Source organism: Sorex araneus, chromosome 4 (genome assembly GCF_027595985.1).
Source record: "Sorex araneus isolate mSorAra2 chromosome 4, mSorAra2.pri, whole genome shotgun sequence".
Classification (NCBI taxonomy): domain Eukaryota; kingdom Metazoa; phylum Chordata; class Mammalia; order Eulipotyphla; family Soricidae; genus Sorex; species Sorex araneus.
The window spans coordinates 86,642,402-86,668,934 of NC_073305.1; the positions used below are offsets into that span (position 1 = coordinate 86,642,402).

The 26,533-nt window shown below is 38.9% G+C and overlaps 1 protein-coding gene across 1 annotated transcript in view; it reads right to left on the bottom strand.

Moving 5' to 3' along the window:
* Window positions 1-26,533, bottom strand: part of PKHD1 (PKHD1 ciliary IPT domain containing fibrocystin/polyductin) — a 552,653-nt gene that overhangs the window by 362,513 nt on the left and 163,607 nt on the right. Inside the window, exon 36 of the mRNA XM_055136692.1 lies at window positions 1,570-1,782. Coding sequence (XP_054992667.1) covers window positions 1,570-1,782 — 213 coding nt within the window. The remainder of the gene's footprint in view (window positions 1-1,569; window positions 1,783-26,533) is intronic.

A 26,533-nucleotide genomic window follows, 5' to 3' on the forward strand; every position in this document is an offset into this window, starting at 1 on the left:
TCCTTGGCAATAGGACTGCTTTTCTTTTTTGGGGGAAACCCCAACAACGGTAGTGAGTTGTGTGTTGAAACATGGAATGTAATCGAAATAAGGCGTAAACGAAGTGAAACATATCATGTGCAAGGGTTGGGACTGGGGAGGTGGGAGGGGGCGGCAGGTATACTGGGGGGGTTGGTGATGGAAGATGGGCACTGGTGAAGTGAAGGGTGTTTGAGAACTGTATAACCGACATAATCCTGAGAACTATGTAACCCTCCACATGGTGATTCAATAAAATTAAAAAAAAAAAAAAAAAAAAAAGGCAGGACTAAAGCAAGTCTAGTGAACATTTAGGAAAGCAGTGTCCACATTTGTGGAATATAAAAGAACATAGTATGAGACAAACACCGAAGGACAGTAGAGACAAGGGCCAGGAAGATTGGTCTATGGCTGGAAACCTGCCTCAGGTGCTGGGAAAGAAGGCAGTTGGGATAAAGAAGGGACCACTGACAATTATGGTTTAAGGGATCACTTGAAATGGTAGATGTGTGCTGAAAGTAAACAAAGGACCAAACATGATGACCTCCCAGTAACTGCATTGTAAACCATAAGGCCCAAAGTAGAGAGTAAGGAGAAAAGTGCCTGCCATAGAGACAAAAGGTTGGTTGGAGTGGGGGTGGCAGGAGGGATACTGGGGACATTAGTAGTGGAAGAGCTACACTGGTGGAGGGATGGGTGTTCGATGACTAAAACTCAATCATGAAAGCTTTGTAACTGTATCTCATGGAGATTCGTGTCCTTCGTCGTGTCCTCCCATTTTTCATTGATTTGCTCGAGCGGGCACCAGTAACATCTCCACTGTGAGACTCGTTGTTACTGCTTTTGGAATATCAAATATGCCACAGGTAGCTTGCCAGGCTCTACTGTGCGGGCGGGATACTCTCGGTAGCTTGCGGGGCTCTCCAAGAGGGATGGAAGAATCAAACCAGGGTTGGCCGCATGCAAGGCAACTGCCCTACCCACTGTGCTATGGGGCTGGAGAGATAACACAATGGGTAGGGCATTCACCTTGCACACGGCCAATCCGGATTCGATTCCCAGCATCCCATATGGCCCCCAAAGCACTGCCAGGAGTGATTCCTGAGTGCAAAGCCAGGAGTAACTCTTGAGCATCGCTGGGTGTGACCCAAAAAGAAAAAAAAAAGATTTATGGAGATACAATTAAAAAAATTTAAATAATAAAAGTTAAAATGAAATAAAATAAGCACAAAGGAGAAAAGAAAAAGAAAGCAGTGTCCAGGAACAGAGAGACAATAGACACTAAACTCACCTAATAATGGGGATGGGGGAGATATTTAATTCTCTTAGAGGAATATAAACAAATAATTGGGAACTATAGTATACTCTGTCAAAATAATTATAATATGCTCATCAATAAATAACATTTCTTATTTCACTTTTGCCCCTACTCTAAATGACACTGTTGCTTCAGCATCAGAGTCATATAAAGTACTTTATCACTTGCCCCCCTTGCCTACCACTTGTCTAGACACAACTCTATGTCACACTCTGGTGAGTTGCCCCACTCACCATGCAAGGAGAGAGTTCCATTCCTCACAGTCAAGAATTTGACCCCATACGGAAAGAAGGGGGTAGAGTGGGAGCTTCCGTGTAGTGTGATCTGAGCTCGGCCTTGAAAGGGCTTGTCCTCAGATCCAATCCGAAGCTCACCACCATCAGAAACCAGAATGGCGTGTGCCTTGAGTTCAGTGGGTCCTGGGTCCATGAAGATGAGCTTGCCCCCTGCAAAATAGAAGGTTGTCAGTCCCTGGAATATGAAGTTCACTTTTCCTTAATACTCCCAATATCTAAAATTCCCTTTGCTTAGAGGGACAGACATAGAAGGACTGAACACATTTCTGAGATATAAAGCAACAGAATGGGAGACTAACACCCAAGGATAGTAGGGTTAAGGACCAGGAGAATTGCTCCATGGCTTGGAAGCTGGCCTCACTTGCTGGGGGTAAAGGCAGCTCAGATAGAAAAGGAGCCACCTCGTAAACGGTGCTTGAAGGGCCCACTCAAGATGGGCAATGTGTGCCGAAAGTAAACTATAGGCTGAACAAGATGGCCACTTAATACCTGTATTGCAAACCACAACAACCTAAAGGAGAGAGAGAGTAAATAGGAATGCACCTGCCACAGAGTCGGAGGTGGGAGGCGGGGGGGGGGCGCGGGAATAGGGTGAGGGTGGTGGGAGGAAGACTAGGACCATTGGTGGTGGAGAATGGGCACTGGTGGAGGGATGGGTACTCGATCATTGTATGACTGAAACATAAGCACAGAAGTTTGTAAGTCTGTAACTGTACCTCACAGTGATTCATTAAAAAATAAATTTTAAAAAATAAAATAAAATAAAATTCTCTTTGTTTATACTCTCTTGGGATTCTATTGATCTTGACCACTCCTCTAGAAGACAATAAAAAGGAAAAATCCACTCAAGGGTAGTAGAAACTCTAGTTTACTAAGATAGACTAGGTTAAACTATTTCTATTGATGGAAGATTTATTTATATTATCTTTAACAAAAATAACCTAAATTTCCAGAAAGTTAGGGCTAGCTAAATAAGAGATGACAGGGTCATTGTTTTTACTGTTTAAAACACTGCAACTTACAAAATTAAGTTTTTGTTTAGAGTGTAAACAGAAATATGAATAGAAAATTAGCCAAAATTACAATGATATAAATTATGGTAAAAAAATAAAGAAAGAATACTGAGAATTATCAAAATGACATGTGCAGCTCTTTGGCTAATCTACATCCATTCTACCTTCTCTTGATAATGAATCCATTCTCTTGATAATGGATCCAAATTTTTTCATGAAATTGTTCTGCTCCACTGAGTAGAGTTGAATGGAACTAACTGCCTTTCAAGGGATGCTGTCTAGGCTTCGAAGGAAGCATGGACCAAAGGGGAAGTTATTAGAATAACTGGAAATAATTTTATGTCAGAGATGGTAGCTTAATGAACCTGAGAAGAACTTTTGTATCTGAAATACCACCTGCCAGTGACTTTTCTGATTGTTATTTGCTTCTCTACCTGCTTCTCATGTTTTCCATCAATTCTGCAAGCTGTCAATACTTTCCCAATAGATTCCTTCTTTTAAAGCAAAGTTGGTTTCTGCTATTTGTAGCCAAATAACCTAGATACTATTTTGCTTTAATGTACACATTTTCTGTTGCATAGGAATACTACCTTTTAAAAAATAAACGATTTAATATGATAATGGGAAATACTTAAGCTATCAAAAGATAACTACATCTTTCCTTTTCTGCTTTGCTTTGTTTGGGGGTCATACTTGGTGATGCTTAGGGGTTACTCCTAGCTCTGGACTCAGGAATTACTCCTAGCGATGGTCAGGGGACCATAAGGAATGCCAGGGATAGAACCCAGGTTGGCCCCATGCAAGGCAAAGGTCCTACCCACTGGACCATCTCTCCAATCCCAAGATACATACATCTTTAATAAATGATCTATTCGATCTCTCTCCCTTTGGAAGGCACTGAACTAGCTTCCTCTATCCTGTAATAAAGTAATCATCAGAGCTGAGACATTAGATACAGAAGTTTTTTCTAATCCCAGTAATATACTCCCAACTCACTTAGAACAAAACTCAAAGCCCTTATTTTGGGCTACGAAAGACTCCTCAGTATTCACTACATCATTTCAAATATCCCCCTTTAAGATCTTCTAAAAGGCTCTGCTTCAAGTATGTATTCCAAACACAGTGATCTCTTTGAGAGTTCTCAAACAGGGCTCCAGAATATGTTACAAGAATATATGCATAGCACAGTGGGTAAGGCATTTGCCTTGCATGCTGCCAACCCGGGTTCAATTCCTCCGTCCCTCTCGGTGAGCCCGGCAAGCTATCAAGAGTATCCTGCCCTCACAGCAGAGCCTTGCAAGCTCCCTGTGGTGTATTTGATATGCCCAAAACAGTAATAACAAGTCTCACAATGGAAACATTACTGGTGCCTGCTCCAGCAAATCAATGAATAATGGGGAGGTGATAGTGCTATTCTTCCTTAACCAATAGTATGCTCCTGCCAGATACCCATCTGGCTAAGTTTTCTATGTGCCTATTCAAATATCCACTTTTTACTGAAGTTTTCCCTCAACAACCTACATGAAGTAGTATGCCTTGGTCCTTCACGCAAATATTCTTTACTTCATACTATTTAACATCAGACATCTAGTTACGTATTTATTTTTCCTTCCCACTTACCCACTAGAATGTATACTTCATAGGACACTTATATTTTTCAGTTTTCCAATTAATTAAAAAGATTAATTTTTGTGGTTGTTGAAGTAACATGATTATAATAGACTTAACTTTCATGCTTTCGGTGTATAAAGTTAAGGTATCTCCTTCACCAACACAATATCAAAGACCCTTCACCACTGCCCTTTGCCTGCAGATCACTTTTTTAGTTCACCTCTTAATTGTTTCACACCCTAGGACCCTCCTCCTTCCGCTTGGTAAAGTAGTACTGCAGTCAAAATCAAGGGTTTGGTTATAATAGATACTGTTTGTTCCCCTGCCTTGTTTATTGATATATGGCGTATCAGTGAAATCACCCAATATTTGTCCTTTTCCCTCTGATTGAATTTGCTCACATAGACATTCTCTAGCCCTATCCTATGTAGCAAAAGCCAAGATCTTTACCTATTCATATTCCATTATCATGTATTTGTTTTCATATACCCAAGTCTACAATAAGAATAAGTAGTTGGTATTCAGTATGTAACTATTGAGCACTTGCTCAATAGTTATATCATAACCATAAATAATTTATAGTTATATCATTTTGAAGAATATTACTTGACTACCTGTATGTTTCTTACAAACATACACAAATACTCACATTTTCACATTTACTCACATTTTCTTGAAAAGGCTGTGTTATTACTTAGACATCTAGACACTGTCTCAGTAAGCTAAAGACAGATGAAGTAAGTAAAGAGGACAATGTATCAGGAATTGCTCAAAGGGCAGATTCTGCTGTAATGAGGAGGGTTTGGTGAGAAGCAAAGAGCCCGAACTCTTTAGACTTCTAAAATTTGTTTGAAACTCTATGTGCCAAATTATTGAATTAAACTGTTGTTTTCCAGAAATCACAACTGGAAGCATTTAAATAGTTTTGAAGGAATGAAAAAGGGAGAGAAGAAATAGACTTAGGATGCCCTTAGTCATTTTTGTTTGCCTCCATCTTAGTACAGAGATTGCCATCAATAAATATTTGACCCAGAGTCAAATGCGAAGGTCATTTATTCCTGGACATTCTTTCTGTTTTAAAATATCTCGAGGCTCTCCTCAGCTCTCTTCCTGACTACTTCTTCAAAGTTAAAGTACAAGTCATGGATCCATCAGTAATTGTCATGTGATGTTTACTCAGAATTGGACCCCCAAAATGTTCTTCCTCTCAGTCACATCTAGAACAGTACCTTCTACCATTGCTATCTAGTTTCTTTCCCTTTATAAAACTTGTGCATGAACTGAGTCCTTCCATCTGCAAATTGGGGTGAGATTTCTTGTGTAGAGTCTGATACCTCTTTGTGATTCATTGAGATGGTGTCAACAGCTGCCATAACTCTTCTTACACTTTTTCCACCTCACTGCTGTGTCTACTCAAAATTCACAGCAGGGTCCCCTGCACTCGCATTTACTTCCAACATCTCTCTGTGAGCTAGTCATGACTTATCTTTTATTTTTCATATTTATTAATTTGTTTTGAGGCCACATGAGGAAGTCAGTGCTCAAGGCTTACTCCTGGCTATGCACTCAGCATTCACTTCTGGGGAGTTTCTGAGAACCACATGAGGTGCCAGGAATCAAACTCAGGTCAGCTGTGTACAAAGCAAGGCAAACACTTTACCTGCTGTAAACTATGGCTCCAACCCAGATGACTTCCTTTTAACACATAGGTCTACTTCAGGGTAAACTATCAAGAAGCAAGAAACTCTCCTTTGGTGATAATAAACTTCATGCTAAAGTGGCACTACACTGTTTATCAGACTTTTAAATAACCTACTAGAATTCTGACTTCAATTTCCCCTTCCATTGTCATTACAATGATAAGGCTCATCATTAGAAATGCAATAATCCTCATGCGTCCTTCTGTGAAGTGGAAGGAACAAATGTGACTCAGGTTACAGGTCATATTCTTCTATGTGCTAAACATTTTCCACTCAGAGTCACATGTCATTACTGCCCTGATTAATTATCTTCAATGGGTAGATCATGAATTTGCAAGACAGGACACCTCCCATTATAAACAGCCAGGAAGCCTGAATCAACCTCGATGAGCCGATAGAAGTCGGAGCACAGATTAAGCCTCCTGTCCTAACTCACTAATTGTTCTGTCCTGACTTTGTATGTCCCATAAAATTTCTGGTCTACTTGTTTCACCCAAATTGGTCTAGCTCAGTGTCATGAGTCATGGGTTAGTCTGTTTGCTCACTGGTGAAATTATGATAAAAATAACACTTTCATTAAAGTTCCTCCCGCTGTATCTGAAATCCATATTATAAAGAGTGCTCTATGATTGCAACTAGAAAGAGACTACAGTAGATAGGCTTGACTTACACAACAAAGACCTGGGTTCAATCTCTGTTTCTGCATATGGACCCCTGAGGTCCACCAGAAATGATTCCTGAGCTCAGAGATAGGATTAATTACGGCCAGAGTAGGTCTGAAAACAACATGAGGCTGGAGAAATAGTACCAAAGATAAGGTGCTTGCCTTGGGTCCACCCAACCTGACTTCTAGCCCCAGTATCACATTGCATCCTGTAAGTACTTGAGGGATGATCACTGAGCACAGATTGAGGAATAAGCCCCAAGCACAAGCAGGTGTGGTCCCAAAACAAAACAATGAAAGAATTCTTTACTTATGCATTGATAAAGAACTTGGATCTTCCTAATAGCCTTCTGTGCTACAGTAAACTTAGAATTTCACTTGAGCAAACAACACATGCTTTGTCAGGAATTCAGGGATAGTCACCAGGCACCTACCCTAGTCTTTCAGTACATTGTCGGAAATGCCCTTCAAAACTAGTGTTCTGTTAATTGCATGTACCATATTTTACAGATCAGAGAACAAAAAGTTAGTGCCTTCTGCCCAGAACAGACAGAGAGAGCACTAGAATCCAAGACCACCCAACAAAGAAGATTATATTTTATTCACTTCTGCAAACCCTCAGGTAGCCTTTTCATTAATTAGGATTGTTATCATAGTTACATTTAAGTGAAAACATGTGTTCACCTAAGTAACTTTGCCTATGGCTTGTTTATGTATGATTTATTTTACTTTTGTTAATGTAGATACACCTCGCCTCATTCCAAAAAGGATTGAGACAGATTACAAGGATTAGTGAGTAAATTTATAAACCTGAGCTTTGACCCTTGTACCAGTAAGGACAATATTAAACATACAGAAGAAAATCCATAAATATTTTTAAATGTCAGCTAATAAAGAGGGAAAATCTCAGCCCAAAGAAAGTGAAGGATTTGTGTTGGCAAGAGTACAGAAATAATTAATTAATACAATTACTATTCCCTGCTAAAAAGCTTCTCTTCTCATTTTTGTCAGTGGCAAGTAGAAATAAGTCTATATTGAGAATTTTAGAAGGATGTTGCTATTTTTGATTGAAATAATTCTAAGTGATTACTAAAGTAAAATATTCCAAGTATGAAATATATACTTTACATTTAATCTAGCTTTGTGAATGACCACAAGTTGTTAATCCTCACACTTTATTAGCTTAAAATGAATATACAGTGTATTGCTTTAAAGAATAGTTTAGGAGGGGAGAGACATGGCAGGACTTTATTTCTCCACTTTATAGTGCTTGACCCCATTTCTGAAAGCTGAAATAAAGAGCAGGGTCAAAATCAGCCTTTGGCTGTGACCCTTAAATTGCTTGTTATGATTGTTCATGAAAGCTGAGTGTGTCCCACAAGTGACCTTGGGTAATTTTATAAAAATCAATCAACCATCATTATTGTTACTTCCCCTCTAAAGTAAATAAATGAACACAACTTTTTACATGTAATCACTTCTTTCCACTAAACATCTCTTTTATTTCTTTTAAAAGGAAGTAAAACAGACTTTTAGCAGCTAGCTAATGTTTGCAAAGGACATCAAAACCTGCTTTTGGCAAACTCTACAATTAGCCATCCTCCGTAATAACCACAAAATGATTTATTATGTGCATTGCATTTGTGTTAAGAAAACAAGTACATAGTTCTATCTATTTTATTTCTTCTAAAAAATTAAGTATAAATATTTTATCATACAATAGGACTCTTCAAAAGAGCTGGTTATACAATTTTGAATTGTTTGCCTCTAGGGCCTCTTGAGCCTTTTTTAGTGGGGCCACTGTCTATGTTACCAGTGGTCCTTTCCAGACCAGGAAAGGAACCACATCGCTGATCCCAAGGTTGAATGTTCCTCACCTTTCCTAAGTGACCGCCATCGTCTAACATGCCTGGTTATACCTCTCTTGAAAGTCCTTTGCCTCACTCACACAGCACTGTGCGCCTTTTTTGTTTCCCAGCCTCCTAAGTCACCCTACCCTCTTTCCTCAGCCTGATTCATCCTGATTTAGTGCAATCGCTGACACTGCGAGTGTCCCAGGACTCAGTTCTTCAGCTTCTTACCTTATCATTCTATTAACAGAGTCATGACTTACCTTCTAAACTAATGATGTTTGAAACTAATGATGTATGTTTCTCATATTTCTATTTCCTGCATTGACCTCAGCCCTCAGCTCGAGTCGTATACCCAATTCCCTACTCAACATGTCTACCTGCAGATTTACTAGCAATCCTTGCGTAGAACATCCAATACATGAATCCCTACTCTTGCCCCACAGATCGTCCCCATTCCTTTCCATCTCACAAGGGGCAACTCCATCCTCCCAGCTGCTCAGCGGGAATATCCTAGAGTCAAGTTTCATACACTCGCACACCACAATCAATATACTCTTCTGGAAATTGAACACATTTTTTCTCTTAATGTGCTACCATGATCCAACTACTACTCACTACTTCCATGACTATCACTGGAATCTAATTCACTGATTTCATCCCTGGTGCATCGTACTAGACTTTTAACTCAGCATCCTCATCCTACCCTTGCCTCTGTCCTAGAGTCTAATCTCAAAATAATATCTAATGTACACCTCTCATTTTTTCATGTGTGAATGTTACACTCAACCATGCTCATGGGCCCAGGGTCTACTTCCAATGACACTCAAGCTAGCAGTGCATACTCGGTTCAGAGTCACACTTTATGGTGCTCCAGGGACTTATACAGTGCAGGTGATCAAATTCAAGACCTTATACACACTAGGCTTGTTCTCTACCACTTGAGCGCTGTCTCTGGCCCCTGGAGGTATACATTTAATGTAAGTCTTAGATTGTTATCTCACTGCCAAGTTCTCCAGTGATTCAAACCACACATGAAGTCAAGGTGGCCAACAACCTTAAGGCTCTTCTCTCTTACTGCTTTCCCCATACTCACATACTTTCCCATACTTCTTGTCTCACTAAACTTCATGTTTTCCGTGCCTCATAGCTTTTTCCAACTCAAAGTGCATAGTCTACCAATAGCCACTAAACTCTGAGGCTACCTTTTCTGTTATATGTTCCTCCAAGGGATGCTTATTTTTTTTAGAAAAAAATTTAATTTTAATTTTTTAGAAAGCAAATACACTTTCTAAAAAATTGCTTATTTTGCTTCTTGACTATTTTCCTTACAGAATCTAATACCACAAGTGCCAGAAATTTGGTCGAAACTTTTTGCCTTTCTTGACCATAACCCCCATGCTTCAAATGGTGCCAAACACCTGTAGAACGTGGTATCTTCTCACTGAATAGTTATTAAATATTGAGAAGCTTGCAATTCTGGAAGAGAATGAAATATCCCAAGAAGAAGCTGTTAGGTGAAAACAGCAGAGCAAGAAGGGGAACAAATTCAAAGATTAATATCCACAGATTAGAATAGAAGAGATAACAACTAGATTCCTGAGATTAGATCAAAGAAAAATGTGTATTAGGAGAAGAAACAGAAGCCTGTGGTACTTTCTACAAAGAACTGTAAGAACTCTGAAGGTAATCAAATGAAGATGTCAAGCCCTGATATTAAGCCTTGACAAGCTTTGATATCAAACATATAAAAGATCAAGGATTAGGGAAGAAAAGTTAGAGTAAGAATATACTTAGGATACGAAGCAAATGTTGGATGATAGGAAGAACCCAAGAGAGTAAATTCATTCATATGCAAAGACAAGGCCAGAGATGAATATTGGGAGCAAATCTGAGAACCCTAATTTTCAAATCAATCTCTGTTACCAAACTAGGCACTCAGAGCTTTGACTTCTTATTTCTGGACATCAAAAGCATAAACACTGACACTATTGTAACCATGTTCCCTCAAGAAGAATTCAAAAGTAATTAATTTTTTAAAGTTTGGACTCTCTAAATTTTAGATGCAAACCATCTAAATTATTCATCTACTTTCCTCAGTGACCACTCATGTTTTTGCACCAGCCTTGAAAGTTCAGGGCATTTCTTTATAAGTAATGGAATAGGATGCAGCAACCAGGAAAAATAAAATCATTCATTTTGCTGCAACTAGGATGGAACTGGATGATATGTTAAGTGAATTAAATTAAGCCAGAAGAAGGAAAACATAGGATGATCTCAATGAACTGTGGTATAGAAGAACTGGACAAGGGAATGTCGTGTAATAAACGGGGGGGGGCATTCTAGATCAGCCTTGACCCCAAAGTATACTGAGAAAGACAGAGAAGGAAATACATCTAGAAGGAGAAGTAAAACGAGGAAGAAAGTAATGGGGGAGCAGTGGTCAAAGCCTCAGGTACATTGGTAAAATGGGGGAGTGATATAGCTATATATCTATGCTCACAGAGTGAAGAACACTGAAAACATGAGATCCAGACTACAACCATCAAACCTTAAAATGCATCTGTCAAGATGGCAGTCTGGTGAGGTGGGGAGGAGGCAGGAGGAAACTTAGGAACATCGACAAAGGAAAGTTGATTGACACTGGTGATGGGAGAGAACATTTTATGCCTAAAACTCTATCAATAACTTTGTAAATCATGGTTCCTTAATAATTTTGTTTTAAGTTTTTCTACCTCTAAGAGTGACATAGTCCAAGAGTCAAATGAGTCGGTGGAACTCACTTTCTCTGAAAAATTACAGATAATCAATCATTCAGAAGGACAAAATCTGTCCTGCTTTGGGTGAGAATAACTAGCTGAGCTAGTTGGATACAATTGAGGGGCACTGAGCTGCCCTGGCATCCTGTCTTGCTGCAGAAAAGGTGGGTGTCAAGAGAAGGTGAGACAGTATGCTGGGGGTGGGGGGGAGTAGCCTTTAGGGAAGGCAGTTCCAGTTGAAAGCCGCGTTGTGATAGGGATGCACACAACTTCCTTTGTTGGCAAGATCTGGATTAGACTTGTGCCTGATCCACTGGAGCAAAGCCTGGAAGCCTTCGAGGTGGGCTTGTCCCCGGCCAGAGAGGCGGAAAATCAATTTGGCTGGCGAACGAGAGCCCCCAAGAGCTCAGTGCACGCTCCATAATCCTATCCACTAGCAGCTCAGGAAATAGATGCCTGAGCTCTCACATATTCATGGGGGATGTGAGGCATAAATCAGGCTTTAAGGATTGGGGGCAAAGGGAATGGACTCTCTGGCTGGCTACTAATTAATCAAGCACAGAACACCTTAAACCTAGAGACCTAGGACTCTCTCTCTCTCTCTCTCTCTCTCTCTCTCTCTCTCTCTCTGTCTCTCTCTCTCTTTCTCTCTCTCTCTCTTTCTCTTTCTCACACACACACAGAGCAACTGCAGTGATTTTTTAAAATTTCAATTAAAATACATATCGGATGAAAATTCCCCCTTTAGCTGATGCCGCTTATGCATCTCCCTGTTCTTTCTTTAATTAAAAAACATGCTATTGCAATGCTTGCCAGAATCACTCTAACGGTATTTTAATTGTAATGTCTCTGCCTGATTAAAAAAAGGAAAATACAAACTGTAAAGTGTTTGCAAAAATGTTTGCTGAGTGCAAGAAAAGAATCAAGCACCTTCCCAGAAAGGATGCCACAGTCTAACTCCTAAATTAGCCCTGTGTTGTAGGTTCTGGGCAACGTAGAAAGGCAAACAGGGTAGGGAAGATCATTGAAAAGGCTGAGTATGTACTTTTCATGGTGAAGGCTTGGGTTCAATCCCCTGGACCACATGATGCCTCAAGTTTAATACTCTGATTTAAGCACTATGCTAGGAGGAACACCTGGGTGCCATTGATGTGAACACCCCCTGTCTCACAAAAAAATGAGGGGGGTTAGAGGGGGGAAAAAGGAAGAGAAGGAAGGAAGGAAGGAAGGAAGGAAGGAAGGAAGGAAGGAAGGAAGGAAGGAAGGAAGGAAGGAAGGAAGGAAGGAAGGAAGGAAGGAAGGAAGGAAGGAAGGAAGGGAAAAAAGGGAGGGAGGGAGGGAGGGAGGGAGGGAGGGAGGGAGGGAGGGAGGGAGGGAGGGAGGGAAACATACTTTTAAAAAGTTATTGACTCAGATAAGCAACTAGTTGCAATCAGATGAAACAGTTTTCATCAGTTCAGACTGCCCTGACTGGAAAGAGCATCTTGCAAAAATTGCCATTCAGGGTGAGCCCTTTCAATGGGAACAGCCTAGTTTTCACTTTTCTTTGCAAAGGGTCTCATAGCCTGTGGGTCAAGAGTAACTTAGTCAAGTTAATTAGCTTCCAATCCTGACAATTCTCTATCGTTCCCTTTATTGTTTCTGGCTAGTAGTTCTCAAACTTAAATATGCATCTGAATCACCAGGAGGGCTATTCTGCTGCTAGGCCCCCCAATTTCTATCTCTGGTAAGTTCCCAGGTGAGGCTAAGGCGGACGCTGATGATCTGGAACACTTTGAGCACCACTGCTACAGGTGGAGTTAAGCTATTGCTCGAGGTGACTATAGACTCTGAAGCTGGCTCACTTCTAGTAGGAGGAGCAAGAGAAGGCCGGGACTGCTGATACTCCTGCTTCATTATTTAACCAACATTTACAGTTATCTTTTCCCAGTCTTTCTATTAACTATTGAAATAAAAATACAAAAAAAAAAATACCATCTCAGCGTCCAGAAGGTCATGGTGAATTGTTCTGGGTAAACTACATCCAATACCCCCTCCTTGAGGGCCTGGCCAACAAATAACAACAAAAGAAGATTAAGTCTGTGACTCTTGTCATTTACTTTTGTCAAGGACAACCCTCCCCGGTGTGCTTGGGGATCTGGGGCCACTCCTGGCAGTGCTCAGCCCAAGAGCATGGGTTTGGCGATTCATTCAATGCTCTGGCTCAGCTTCGTGGATCTTCTCAAGCCTGGTGGTTCCTTTCCCCCACTTTTTTTTCTTTTTGGGTCACACCCAGCAATGCACAGGGGTTACTTCTGGCTTTGCACTCAGTAATTACTCCTGGCAGTGCTCAGGGGACCATATGGGATACTGGGAATCGAACCCATAGATAGATGCATGCAAGACAAACACGCCCTACCTGCTGTGCTATCACTCCAGCTCCCAAATTTTTTTTGTGGTTCCTTTTTTAAGGAAAAAATGTTTTTATTGAATCACCATGAGATAAACCAAGCTGTTCATCATTAGAGTTCAGTTATACAAACTCCTCCCTCCACCAGTGTCCCCAGTTTCCCTCTTATCACCCTCATGCCCCCTCCTATAGCCTGCCTCTATGGCAGGCACTTTTCTTCTCTCTGTATCTCTGTCTCTATGTCTCAGTTTCTCTGTCTCTGTCTCTGTCTCCCTCCTTCCCTCCCTCCCTCCTTTTGGGCATTGTCAGATACTGAATGGTATCTTGTATATCATCGATATCCCTTTATCTACTTTCAACACTCAGTTCTTTTCCAGTGTGATCATTTCCAACTATTATTGTCATGCTGGTTCCTTCTCTATCTTACCTACCTTCCGCCCCAACACACTTGTGGTCGATTCCAACCACTGACCAGTCCTCCTGGCCCTTGTTTTCCCTGGTCTTGGATACTAGTCTTATCCTATTTTTCTTATATACCACAAAAGAATGTAGTCATTCTATATCTGTCTCTCTCCTTCTGACTCATTTTACTCAGCATGATACTCTATTCATTTATAGGCAAATTTCATGACTTCATTTTTCCTAATAGCTGAGTAATATTCCATTGGATAGATACACTATTGTTTATTTATCCAGCAATGAGGGCCACTGAGGCCATACCCCATGTTGCCCAGGTATCACCAGGGCTACCCTTGGCAGTTCTCAGGGCAACACTGGTCTACTCCAGCCCTTAAAAGTACTTTACAAGTCCCTCGGATTTTTTTTTCTACAAAACATAAAGCTCATTAATTAACTATACATATGAATTCTTTCTATACTAATTACAAAGTGTAAACTGATTTCTGGAAAGAAACCAGTTTGAAGGAGTTTAAACACAGAGATACCAAAAATTGGTTTTTGCTATTATAACTGGTGATATCAATCACTACTAAATAAAGTCCTTGGTTCTTGTCTATCTGAAGAAAACCATTAGATTATTTACTATTAAGATTATGGCATTTAATAGACCTCGACCTGACACCATAAACAAAAGTCAGATCAAAATGGATCAAAGACCTCAACATCAGACCACAAACCATAAGGTACATTGAAGACAAGGTCGGCAAAACCCTCCACGATATTGAAGATAAAGGTATCTTCAAAGATGACATGGAACTAAGCAATCTAGTAGAAACAGAGATCAACAAAAGGGACTACATTAAACTAAAAAGCTTCTGCACCGCAAAAGATACAGTGACCAGAATACAAAGACTATCTACAGAATGGGAAAGGATATTTACACAATACCCATCAGATAAGGGGTTGATATCAATGGTGTATAAAGCACGGGTTGAACTCTACAAGAAGAAAACATCCAACCCCATCAGAAAATGGAGCGAAGAAATGAACAGAAACTTTCCCAAGGAAGAGATATGAATGGCCAAAAGGCACATGAAAAAGTGCTCTACATCACTAATCATCAGAGAGATGCAGATCAAAACAACCATGAGATACCACCTCATACCACAGAGAGTAGCACACATCCAAAAGAACAAAAGCAACCACTGTTGGAGAGGATGTGGGGAGAAAGGGACCCTTCTACACTGCTAGTGGGAATGCCGACTAGTTCAGCCCTTTTGGAAAACAATATAGACGATTCTCAAAAAAACTAGAGGTTGAGCTTCCATTTGACCCAGCAATACCACTGCTGGGAATATATCCCAGAGGAGCAAAAAAGTATAGTCAAAATGACATCTGCACTTATATGTTCATAGCAGCACTGTTTACAATAGCCAGAATCTGGAAGAAACCTGAGTGCCCTAGAACAGATGACTGGCTGAGGAAACTTTGGTACATCTGTACAATGGAATACTATGCAGCTGTTAGAAAAAATGAGGTCATGAAGTTTGCATATAAGTGGATCAGCATGGAAAGTATCATGCTAAGTGAAATGAGTCAGAAAGAGAGAGACAGACATAAAAAGATTGTGCTCATCTGTGGATAGATGCACTATTGTTTATTTATCCAGCAATGAGGGCCACTGAGGCCATACCCCATATAGAATAATAGAATAGGAGTCTAACACCCAAGAATAATAGAAATAAGTACCAGGAGGCTGTCTCCATGGCTTGGAGGCTGGTTTCTCATTCTGGGCAAGAATAGTAGAAATAAGTACCAGGAGGATGTCTCCATGGCTTGGAGGCTGGTCTCTCATTCTGGGCAACTCAGAGAAGGGAACACCAAGTAAAATGTGGTCGGAGGTCATGCGGGGGAAGGGTGATGCATGCGGAATATAGACTAGAGACTGAACACAATGGCCACTCAACACCTTTATTGCAAACCACAACACCTAATCAGAGAGAGAGAACAAAAGTGTGGCAGTGTGGGGTGGGGGGAGAGGGGACTGGGGAGGGTGGGAGGGATGCTGGGTTTACTGGTGGTGGAGAATGGGCACTGGTGAAGGGATGGGTCCTCGAACTTTGTATGGGGGAAACATGAGCACAAAAATGTATAAATCTGTAACTGTACCCTCAGAGTGATTCACTAATAAAAAAATAAATTAAAAAAAAAGATTATGGCATTTAAATGCTCCAGCCTTCAGTTGTTACTGGATTTCCAAATAAACCACTTGAAACCACTTAGGGAAGGTTGGGGTTGTGGGATGATGGGGATCGGGAGCAGAAATTGCTAGAAATAATAAGAGGAAACAGCCTATCTTGTCCTCAGAGTCAGTATTGAGCAAGTGAAAACTCTCCCTAGCTATCAAATTATTCATTCATTCAAACAATCGCCTTCCTTCTCTTTAGCAAAGTTCAAAAAGCATGGACTCAATCCCGTTTTTGACCATTTTGCAATTTGATACGTTTTTCTGAACAATCTATTTATTTAAAAAGTATCAAAAAGAATTATTCTCTGAATACGGTAAAGATGATTTGGCTGGACCAGAATGATTTTAGAAGTGAAAGATAATAGCTGCTTCTTCATCACCTCAGAGTATGTTTAATGAGAATACCTCCTTCCATGGCCTGACATCCCCAGAAATACTATAGTATATTCAAACAAATAGTAATGAAAGAGTCAGCTGCCAATATCCTTTAAGCTATACAAGAATCCCAGATTCTAGCTCCACTCCCTATGTCAGTAAACAGGATGTAGCAATCATTAATCAACAAAGGTAGAGAGGAAAGGAAAAACATAATTCTGAAAGGCCCTGCAAGTCAAATTAAGGACTTTAGTCCTGATCTCAAAGGCTAATGGAAAGCAAGTAAAGGTTTTTAAGTAAGGAAGTTTGGAACATTTATCTGACGTTACTGAAAATATCGTGGCTTCTGTGCTACAAGACTCAGGTCCCTCAGAGCATTTTTCATGTTACAATATCCAAGTTGTCAAAACCTGAAACTGTAAATTGTTTAATATCTATCTATCTGTCTGTCTGCCCATCTATGGAAAGCATGTCCTTTCTCACTGCAATGCCTTATCTTTCATTTAAGGCTAATCAAGTATGTCTGGGACGGTTCTCTGGAGGTAAATAATGTAAGTCAATGTCTGATTGGAAAAAATAAGGGGTTTCAGAGCCAAGTGTCCCCCACATTTAAAAGCCTTTGTCTCCGATCTTCTGATACACAAATAGTAAATGAAATTGGTCACCGTCTGGACTAATGCTCTAACATGTGAGACTACCAGGAAGGACTCTGATTATAGAGAAATTCACAACTCACTTCATTCTACTCTCTAAATCAGAACTCATTCAAAGGTTTGAATGCCTACCATGAGCCTAGAGGTGGAACAGTCCTGGGAGTAAAAAGGTGAGCAGAAATAGACCTGATTTTCTGCTTTCTTCAGTTTAGAGCCTAGACTATGCCTTTCCCAAAAGGAGTAGAGAACTAAATGTATTTGTAAAGAATTGATATAAAATCAATTCAAATTCTTAGACAGTTAAAAATTTTACCAGTTATTCACCGTAATTTTGGATGGAGCTTTTAAAGGCCCCTGTCATAATATGAGAAACACCAGCTTGTCATCAAAACTGACAAAGATGCACAAGATAAAGGGACTTAAGTGTGGATCTCAAAAACTCAGTGCAATTCAGATGCCAATGGCTTCCCAAGCCTGCTGTTAAAATAACTGTACAAAGTCCTTACTATGCTTCTTCCTTAGGGTCACACACACCAACACTAACGTTTAGCAAACATTTATATCTACAAGCTGTTTTGTCCCACAAAGAAACATTTTCTTTGTGGGACAATATTGTTCTCATTTGCACATTTATTCTCAGACAAGAACTTTACACAGAGCTACAGGAAAATCTCTGCCTGCTTCAAATTTGAACTTAGGCCCCGAGTCTGATGAATTAAATGCAGAAACTCAAACCTTTCACTTTCTTTATACTTATTCATCCTATCTAATAATGCCTTGGAGGATAGCTGCTTCAATCGAGAGAAGGCAATTTGGTACATCTCCTTTTCTAGTTGAGCTGCTGATAAACTTTTTTTCAGATATGCTATTTAAAGCTTATCAATCTGTGATGTTACCAACCAACCAAACCCCCTCGAGTTCTAAAGTTATGTAAGAACGGATTTTCAGTATAGAATATCTTCTTTATCAAAACTCTACTCTAAATTAAAATATATTTTCTTTAGGAGCCGAAATGATAGCATAGTGAGTATGGTGTTTGCCTTGTATGTATGTGACCTACCCAGGTTTGATCACTTGCCTTCCATATGGTACCCAAGCTTGGCAGGAGTGATCACTGAGCAGAGTCAGGTATAAGTACCAAGCATCATCAACTGGGTGTGGCTCAAAGAACAAACATTGTTTTTTTTTTTAAATTCAAAGTGGTATACTTGAAGTCTTAATATCTTAAACTAAAGGTAATCTTTTCTAGTGAGCCAATTAGACAATCTATAGGATTTTTTTTAAAAAAAAAAAGCTCTGTTGGGATTCCTGGATATGGCCGAGTGGTAGAGCATGTGCTTTGTAGATCCCAGGATAAGAACTTGATCCCTGGTACCACTCCATGTGCTTGGCACCGTGGTAATGACACTGCTATTTGTGATCCCTAGCTAGCACACCACAACAAAGTACATGCAATCACTGTCACAAAAGTGTGGGTAGATACACAACTAAAGTATGTTAAGCAGTGTATGCTGTCAGATCCATAGAATAATGAAAATGAAAATAAACTGGGTTTAAATAAAGGACTATGGTATAAATATTATACAGAAATACTTAACATGTACTATGTGTGCCTCAGATTCTTACCAAGATTGTAGAAACTCTATAATGTGTCAAATAAATAAAACAAGAATATGAATCTCTATGCTCTAGAACACCCAAGTGGTCTGTCCAGAAAGACTCAAGTGTCTTCAAACTAATAGACAAAATAAATATTTGGAGAAAATGAGAACACATTCCAAATGGCACCAGAAAATCACTCATTCATAAAGGTAAAATAACTAGGAGAATGGAGAGAGTCAAGTGGATCAACTTATACTTCCATGGGCTGTCCTTCCCTCTCTGGCATAGAAAGAAAAATACTTCAATATGCATTCTGAAGATAACAGAGGCAAAGCAATCTAAGGTCTTTTTATATAACAAATTCAGTAATCCAGTTTGCTTTGTTTATAGACACAACCCACTATCTGCTCATAAAATTGAATCTTAGCCCTGATGTTCAGTCATTTCTGTTATCCCCATCAATAACAAAAAGAAACTGCTAGCATAAATTGAGAGCTTACTCTGGACCAGGTCCTGATCTAAGAACTCTATAAATATGCTTTCCTTTTATAATAAAAGCATCCACATGAGTTGGGTGGTCCATTGTAGTAGTGCCACATAATAACAAACAATAAATATCATCACTATTCTCCATCATTATCACCGTTGCTTTCACAAGAGACATTTCCTCCGTGGGGAGAAACCTGAGACTTGTGGACACTCTGAAACTTTTCAAGGTCACAAAACTGGGAAAAGCCGAACCCAGATAAAGACTCAGTTCTTTCTGACTCGAGAGCCTGCCAAGCATTTAACTGCATTGGTATACACCAGTAGACCAAGAAATAGAAAATCCCATTAAAGGAAACCAGTGCACTATTAAGCAGCAATAGAGACTGGAAACAAGTTTCTGCTCAAGCATTTTAAAGTGATGATAGTGTAAATCAGAAGAAGTGCTAAAAAAAAATGTCCTTTCTGAATGTCCAACAACAAGATGATGGGCGTTTTTATAGTTCACTCCCTCCTAATTGGCCCTTTATTAAGCATTATCTTCAGGCCAATTCATGTCAAGTTTCTTGACCACCAAAACAGAGAAAAGCATATTGCTTTGTTCGGTAACTCTGAACACTTCCTTTCCCGAGATGTAAGCAGGCTCTAGCAAGAGGGGAACGTGCCTCCTTTATTATTATGGCTCATCATAATTACTTGGAATAAAATAATAAATTTTAATTCAGCAATGCCTATGGGCATCTTAACATAAAAGAACAAAAAATATAATTAACTAAATCCAGGCAATATGCCTATTTCCATCCCAGATCATTAGTATTAGTTGATTGGGTTAATTCTCTTTTGTGTTTAACAGTAGCTCCTAAAAATAATATTTTTAAGCAAGGAGGAAAAAAATGAAGTGAAATCGTAAAAATAATAAATAGAAGTTCTGGATTATCTGAAAAGTAGAAAAAAGTAATAGTAAATGGTCACCAAAGAATCTGCTATATTTTAAAAAAATTAGGGAGGGGTGTAAATAACATCATAAATAATGGCAATTTTTTCCCTCTGGTACTATTTCCAAGAAGTCTTAAAAATTTATAATCCTTCTTTCCACTATATAAGTTGTACTTGTAAGAAAAAAAATGTCAATTCTATTTTATAGATGGAAATATAAGTATGGGATCAGAAATTCAAGGCTCTCGGGGACCATCTGTAGAAGTGTTGGTTTTGCCAGTATAAGAGCCTGGTCCACTCTATGTTAGGATGTTGGCTTCTATCCATGGAAAAATAATATAGAGGATGCAATATTTTCATAAAGTAGTTCCAAATGTCGCTCTTAGGTGATATTAGTTTCTCTTTTATTTAGCACTAATTTTTGCAAAGTGTGTGCACAATTCATGTAAAATGTATTCTTCATGACATTCTGAAAATATTTGTTCATTAAAATATTTTGAAGAAATTAATTTGGGCTTGAATTTTCTCAAGTTGTATCACTTTCAGTGACAGTATCAAAAATGAAAGAAAATCCATACAGCTACTTTTTCAGATGCCAGGAATGAGCAGAATAAAGATACACCATGACAGACACCATAATAAAAGCATACACATGAGTTGGATGGTCCTTTATAGTACTGCCACATAATAACAAACAGTAAATATGACAGAGACTCAGAGATGAATTGCTGTGGATGTAGATGATGATGATTGTCTTATATTTGAATAGGTTTTGATTTTCCTCCTAGTGCTTTCACACATAGTATAAGGCAAGTAAAGAATTAGAAACTTAGAGATACGCTGAGAGCTTGTTTTCTTCACCAGTAATGAAAGTCTTCAAATGCATTTAGAAATAGAAAAGTTACTTACTAATAATTTTATATTCCTAAAAGGCCAATAAGATGTACGGCTATATACGGGTCTATATTTTTGGATTCCTGGGAAGTTATAAAGATGGTTACTTATACACAGATGTATAGTCAAGAGTAGAATATATATTAATATGTGTGCTGTTTATGCATGTGTATGTATACATGTGCAAACATGTGCATCAATGAACACCAAAATAAGGTCCATGAAAATAAATGATTGGGGAAAAGTGATATTTAATAAAACACTTATTTAAAATCCTTTTAATTCTTATCCAGAGCCTGAACTCTAGGCCATTTTACTTATCCATTCATTTAAAAACCAACACTCAAGGTGAGCACTTCCCTTCCTTCTAGTCAACCCTGATTTAAATCCTTGGCATTGCTTTGATTCCCTAAGCACTGAGCCAAGAATAGCTCCTGAACCTCACCATATATACTTAACCTCCCCGGCTGAAATTAAAAATAAATAAAAATGGAACCAAAAAACAAGTAGAAAGCAACACATATTCCTTGAACCTTCCTCATGTGTCAGTAGCCATTGCCCTAGATTGAACAGAGACCATGATCATTAATTGCTGAAAGTTTCTTTATTTTTTTGAGCTTATTATAGCAAAAAAACCTGGCAAGTAAACTAGTAAGAAAGTATATAAAGTACCAAAAATGATAGCCTCTCAGTATCTATATTGCAAACCATAAAGATGGGGGAGGGGGAAGGACACTGGGGACATTGTGATGGTGAATGTGCACTGATGGAGAGATGGGTGTTCAATCATTGTATGATTGAAACTCAAACATGAAAGCTTTGTAACTGTAGTTCACAGAGATTCATAAGAAGAGAGAAAGAAAGAAAGAAAGAAAGAAAGAAAGAAAGAAAGAAAGAAAGAAAGAAAGAAAGAAAGAAAGAAAGAAAGAAAGAAAGAAAGAAAGAAAGAAAGAAAGAAAGAAAGAAAGAAAGAAAGAAAGAAAGGAAGAAAGGAAGAAAGAAAGAAGGAAGGAAGGAAGGAAGGAAGGAAGGAAGGAAGGAAGGAAGGAAGGAAGGAAGGAAGGAAGAAAAAAGAAGGAAGGAAGGAAGGAAGGAAGGAAGGAAGGAAGGAAGGAAGGAAGGAAGGAAGGAAGGAAGGAAGGAAGGAAGGAAGGAAGGAAAACCAGTAACTATGTCATGTGTGGATAAGTGCCATGAAGAAGAGTAGCAAAATAAATATAAATATCACTGTATCACTGTCATCCTGTTGCTCATCGACTTGCTTGAGCAGGCACCAGTAACGTCTCCATTGTAAGACTTGTTGTTACTGTTTTTGGCATATCGAATATGCCATGGGTAGCTTGCCAGCCTCTGCCGTGTGGGTGAGATACTCTCGATAGCTTGCTGGGCTCTCCAAGAGGGATGAAGGAATCAAACCCGGGTCGGCCACATGCAAGGCAAATGCCCTACCTGCTGTGCTATCGCTCCAGCTCCAAATATAAATATATTTGTATTTATATATAAATATAAATAGGATTTAGTTATATTTATAAAAAATAATAAACAACAAGACCTCTCTGGCGTTTTCTCAAAGAATGAATGAAATAAGTACTCTGGACTCAGGCATATTTATCTAGAGGAAAAACATTCTAGGCAAAGTACATTGTGTCCAAAGTCCCTGAGGGAAGTGTATATCTCTAATATTTATAGAAGAGTTTGAATAGAATGAATAAGAAATATACAAGTAATAAGGAGAAATATAACTTTGATAATATTACTTAAATTATTTTTAAATTATTACTTAATTATTACTTAAATATTATTAATTATTACTTAAATTAAATTACTTATAATAGACTTAAAATTCTATTCCCAAAGAGTGACATTAGAAGTTATTAGGAGAGCATGGGAAAGAAGTTACTATAGCTGACATACTTTTATTTTATTATTATTATGATTATGATAATGATGATTATGATTATTGTTATTATTATTGGGCTGGAGCGATAGTACGGCTGGTAAGGCATTTGCTTTCATACTGCCCACCTCAGTTTGATTCCTCCGCCCTCTTGGAGAGCCCGGCAAGCTAGTGAGAGTATCTCACCCACACGGCACAGCCTGGCAAGCTAACCGTGGTGAATTTGAAATGCCAAAAACAGTAATAACAAGTCTCACAATGGAGACGTTACTGGTGCCTGCTCAAGCAAAAACTGATGAGCAATGGGATGGCAGTGATACAGTGATTATTATTATTATCATTTTCATTATTATTATTATTTGCGTTTCAGTCAAACAATGTTGGAGTACCCATCCCCTCCACCAGTGCCCATTCTCTACCACCAATGTTTCCAGTATCCCTCCCCCTACCCCCACCCCTTCCCATCCCCCGCACCTCTGTGGCAGGTACATTTCCTCCTACTCTCTCTGTCTTTGGAGTGTTATGGTTTGCAATACAGGTACCAAGCGGCCATCATGTTTGGTCCATAGTCTACTTTTAGCACGCATCTAACATCCCGAGCAATCCTTTCAACCATCATTTACTTAGTTCTCCCTTCTCCATCTACTTTCTCCCAGCTACCTTCTCCCCCAGCACATAAGATGGGCTTCCAAGCCATAGGAGAGCCTCCTGACCCTTATACCTACTGTCCTCCTGTCCTTGGGTGTTAGTCTCATATTATGTTACTCTATATTCCACAATAAGTGCAATCATTCTATGTCTGTCCTTCTCTTTCTGACTCCTATCACTTAACATGCTGACCTATTTTTAAACAAATGATTGGGGGTTATTTTAGTAAACATCATAAAACTAAAAATAAAGGCTTATTTTTCTCTCATAAAAATTGACTTCGAGGCTGAAACAATAGCACAATGGTTAGGGTGTTTGCCTTGCCCGTGGCCAACCCGGGTTCGATTCCCAGCATCCCATTTGGTCACCCAAGCACTGCCAGGACTAATTTCTGAGTGCAGAGCCAGGAGTAATATCTGAGCATCACTTGGTGTGACCCAAAAAGAAAAACAAAATTAACTCCAATGATAGGAATTACCCGTTCCTCTACCAACTCCAAAGTCAAATTTGGATTTCTTTTTTTCTTCTTGTCCAGTTTTGGGAGTCAGTTTGTGGCCTGTGATGGCAACTGAAGATGTATTTATCGCATTTACATTCCAGAACCAGAGAGGAGGAAAAGAATAATAATAAATAGAGGATGAAGACTATTGATCAGTTCTGCTTTAAAATTTTTTTTTCAGATTTCCTGCCATACACTTTCCCTTACATCTCAGTGGCCAGCTATTAGTAACAAGATATGTCAAGTTACAAATGAAACCAAGTAAAACAATTCATTTGGGTATAATGCTGTCCCTGAGAAAAATCAATGTTCTCCTACTAAGGAAGATCAAGTATTAGAAACACAGACACCATATAGGAGGTCAAGAGGAGGTGCTCCCAAATGGTGCTCAGGAGACCCTTGGCGATTCTCTGTCAACTGGGTTAGTAGTTAAATGTAAGAGCACGAGGCTATGATGCTATTCAGGGCCTGTGATACTGGGGATATCTGGGTTACTTCAGTAGTGCTACCGACTTTCCAGGGTGATACCTTGTTATATCCTGGGGCTTCCAAGGTTGTATCCAGTGACACTTAGAGAGTAAGGGTGCCAGGAATCTAAACTGGGTCAGATACATCTTAGGCCTGAGCCTGACCACTCTACTGACCCCAAATGTCCATTTTTAAATACCACCCACTCCCTCAAAATGTTATGTTACTTAGAACTAAACTGATCCCAATGAAAATGTTGATATATGTCGAAGATTATATTTACTTATAGAATGTGACAAAAGGTAGAAGCTAAAATAACTCCAAGATGTGTTTAACCTAAGCCACTGGATCTATTAAATAAGGAAGTCACTTGTACTGAATTCCATGTATATATTGCTATCTATATAACCCAAACTGTCTCACACATAAATGACATATTTTTTACTTCTTCTCTACTATTGAATTCTAACCTTACATCCTCACACTCTTACTTTTGTCTATATTCTTCCTTAGTGTCTGCATTTATTTTAGAACTAAAAATTTTACTCATTTATATTTGCTTACAAATGATTTTTTTCCTTCAGTGTTAATACACATTGCTCATATGAAGTACTACTCTTACTTTTTCTTGTTTCCCATTTAGAGCACTTAGACTGCTTATTAAGCATTTATAAGTGACCTGTTGAACCTAGCTTGATCTGTATCACTTTTCTATTCTTAATCTTTCTAGAAGCTGTGACTCATCTTTATGATTAAAAAAATTTTTTAAAAAACTCAGAATTTTCCTCTAGGCAACTCTGACAACTCCCAGGCAATAATTTCTGCATCCTATTTTGTACAGAAACTGGTAACTGCAACTTACTCTTACAGCCCTGCCAGTGGTCCTAATTGGTCTCACTTATTCTAATATGCAGGAAAATTAGTATGTGAAACAAGACTATTGAGGAAGGCACTTTTGAAAGGAAACAGATTGGGCAAAGTATTTGCATTGCTCAGGTCTTCCACTCTCTAAGAGTATGAAGTCAAATGCATACTTATTTCATAGGTTCCTATATTTTTCTTATCCTGCGGTATTTCTCTGATGCCTCTTTTGCTTCTGCAGTCTCTGGTTTTAGCTACCTGGTTCTTCAACTGAACTTTCACCTCAGACAAAGAGGGCATCCATAGACTCAGTTAGGACTTTGTGCCATCAAACAACTCCCAAATGTTAGCAATAAAAAACAAAGACCTTTCAGCTCAGAAGGATTTAGCATCTTCCTAAAAATTTCACCACAGAAATGCCTTCAAAGAGCATCAATTTGCTGAGATGAAACTCTAAGACTGATAGTGTTTAGGGAGTTGATAGTGTTAACACATTAGTCACATACTCTTGCATACACATTCACATACTTGGGCATGCTTACGTGTACACAAACACACACACACTCACTCACACACACACACACACACACACACACACACTGCATAGACAAGAGTTCAAGCTAACCAGCTGATTTCCCTAAGGGCACTAATTAATTCATGAACCTGGACATTTCTCTTTGCTACTAGAAAAAGATGTTTTTCTAGAATATAGGATGATAAAATACCTATTTAGAAAACTCGATTCTGTCCAAGATGTAGGTATCAGTTAACCTCTTCGAAATATTTTATTTTCCATCTTGTAGCCATGTTCTTACTTTAACAAGAACAACTGTTCCTGTGTTAAACATATTTATTAAAGAATAGTGTTTTAGTGTCGAGTTTTATAGAAATCTATAACTAATCCTATTTCCCAAGCAATTTTCATTTGCCAAGGAACAGAGTCACTTTG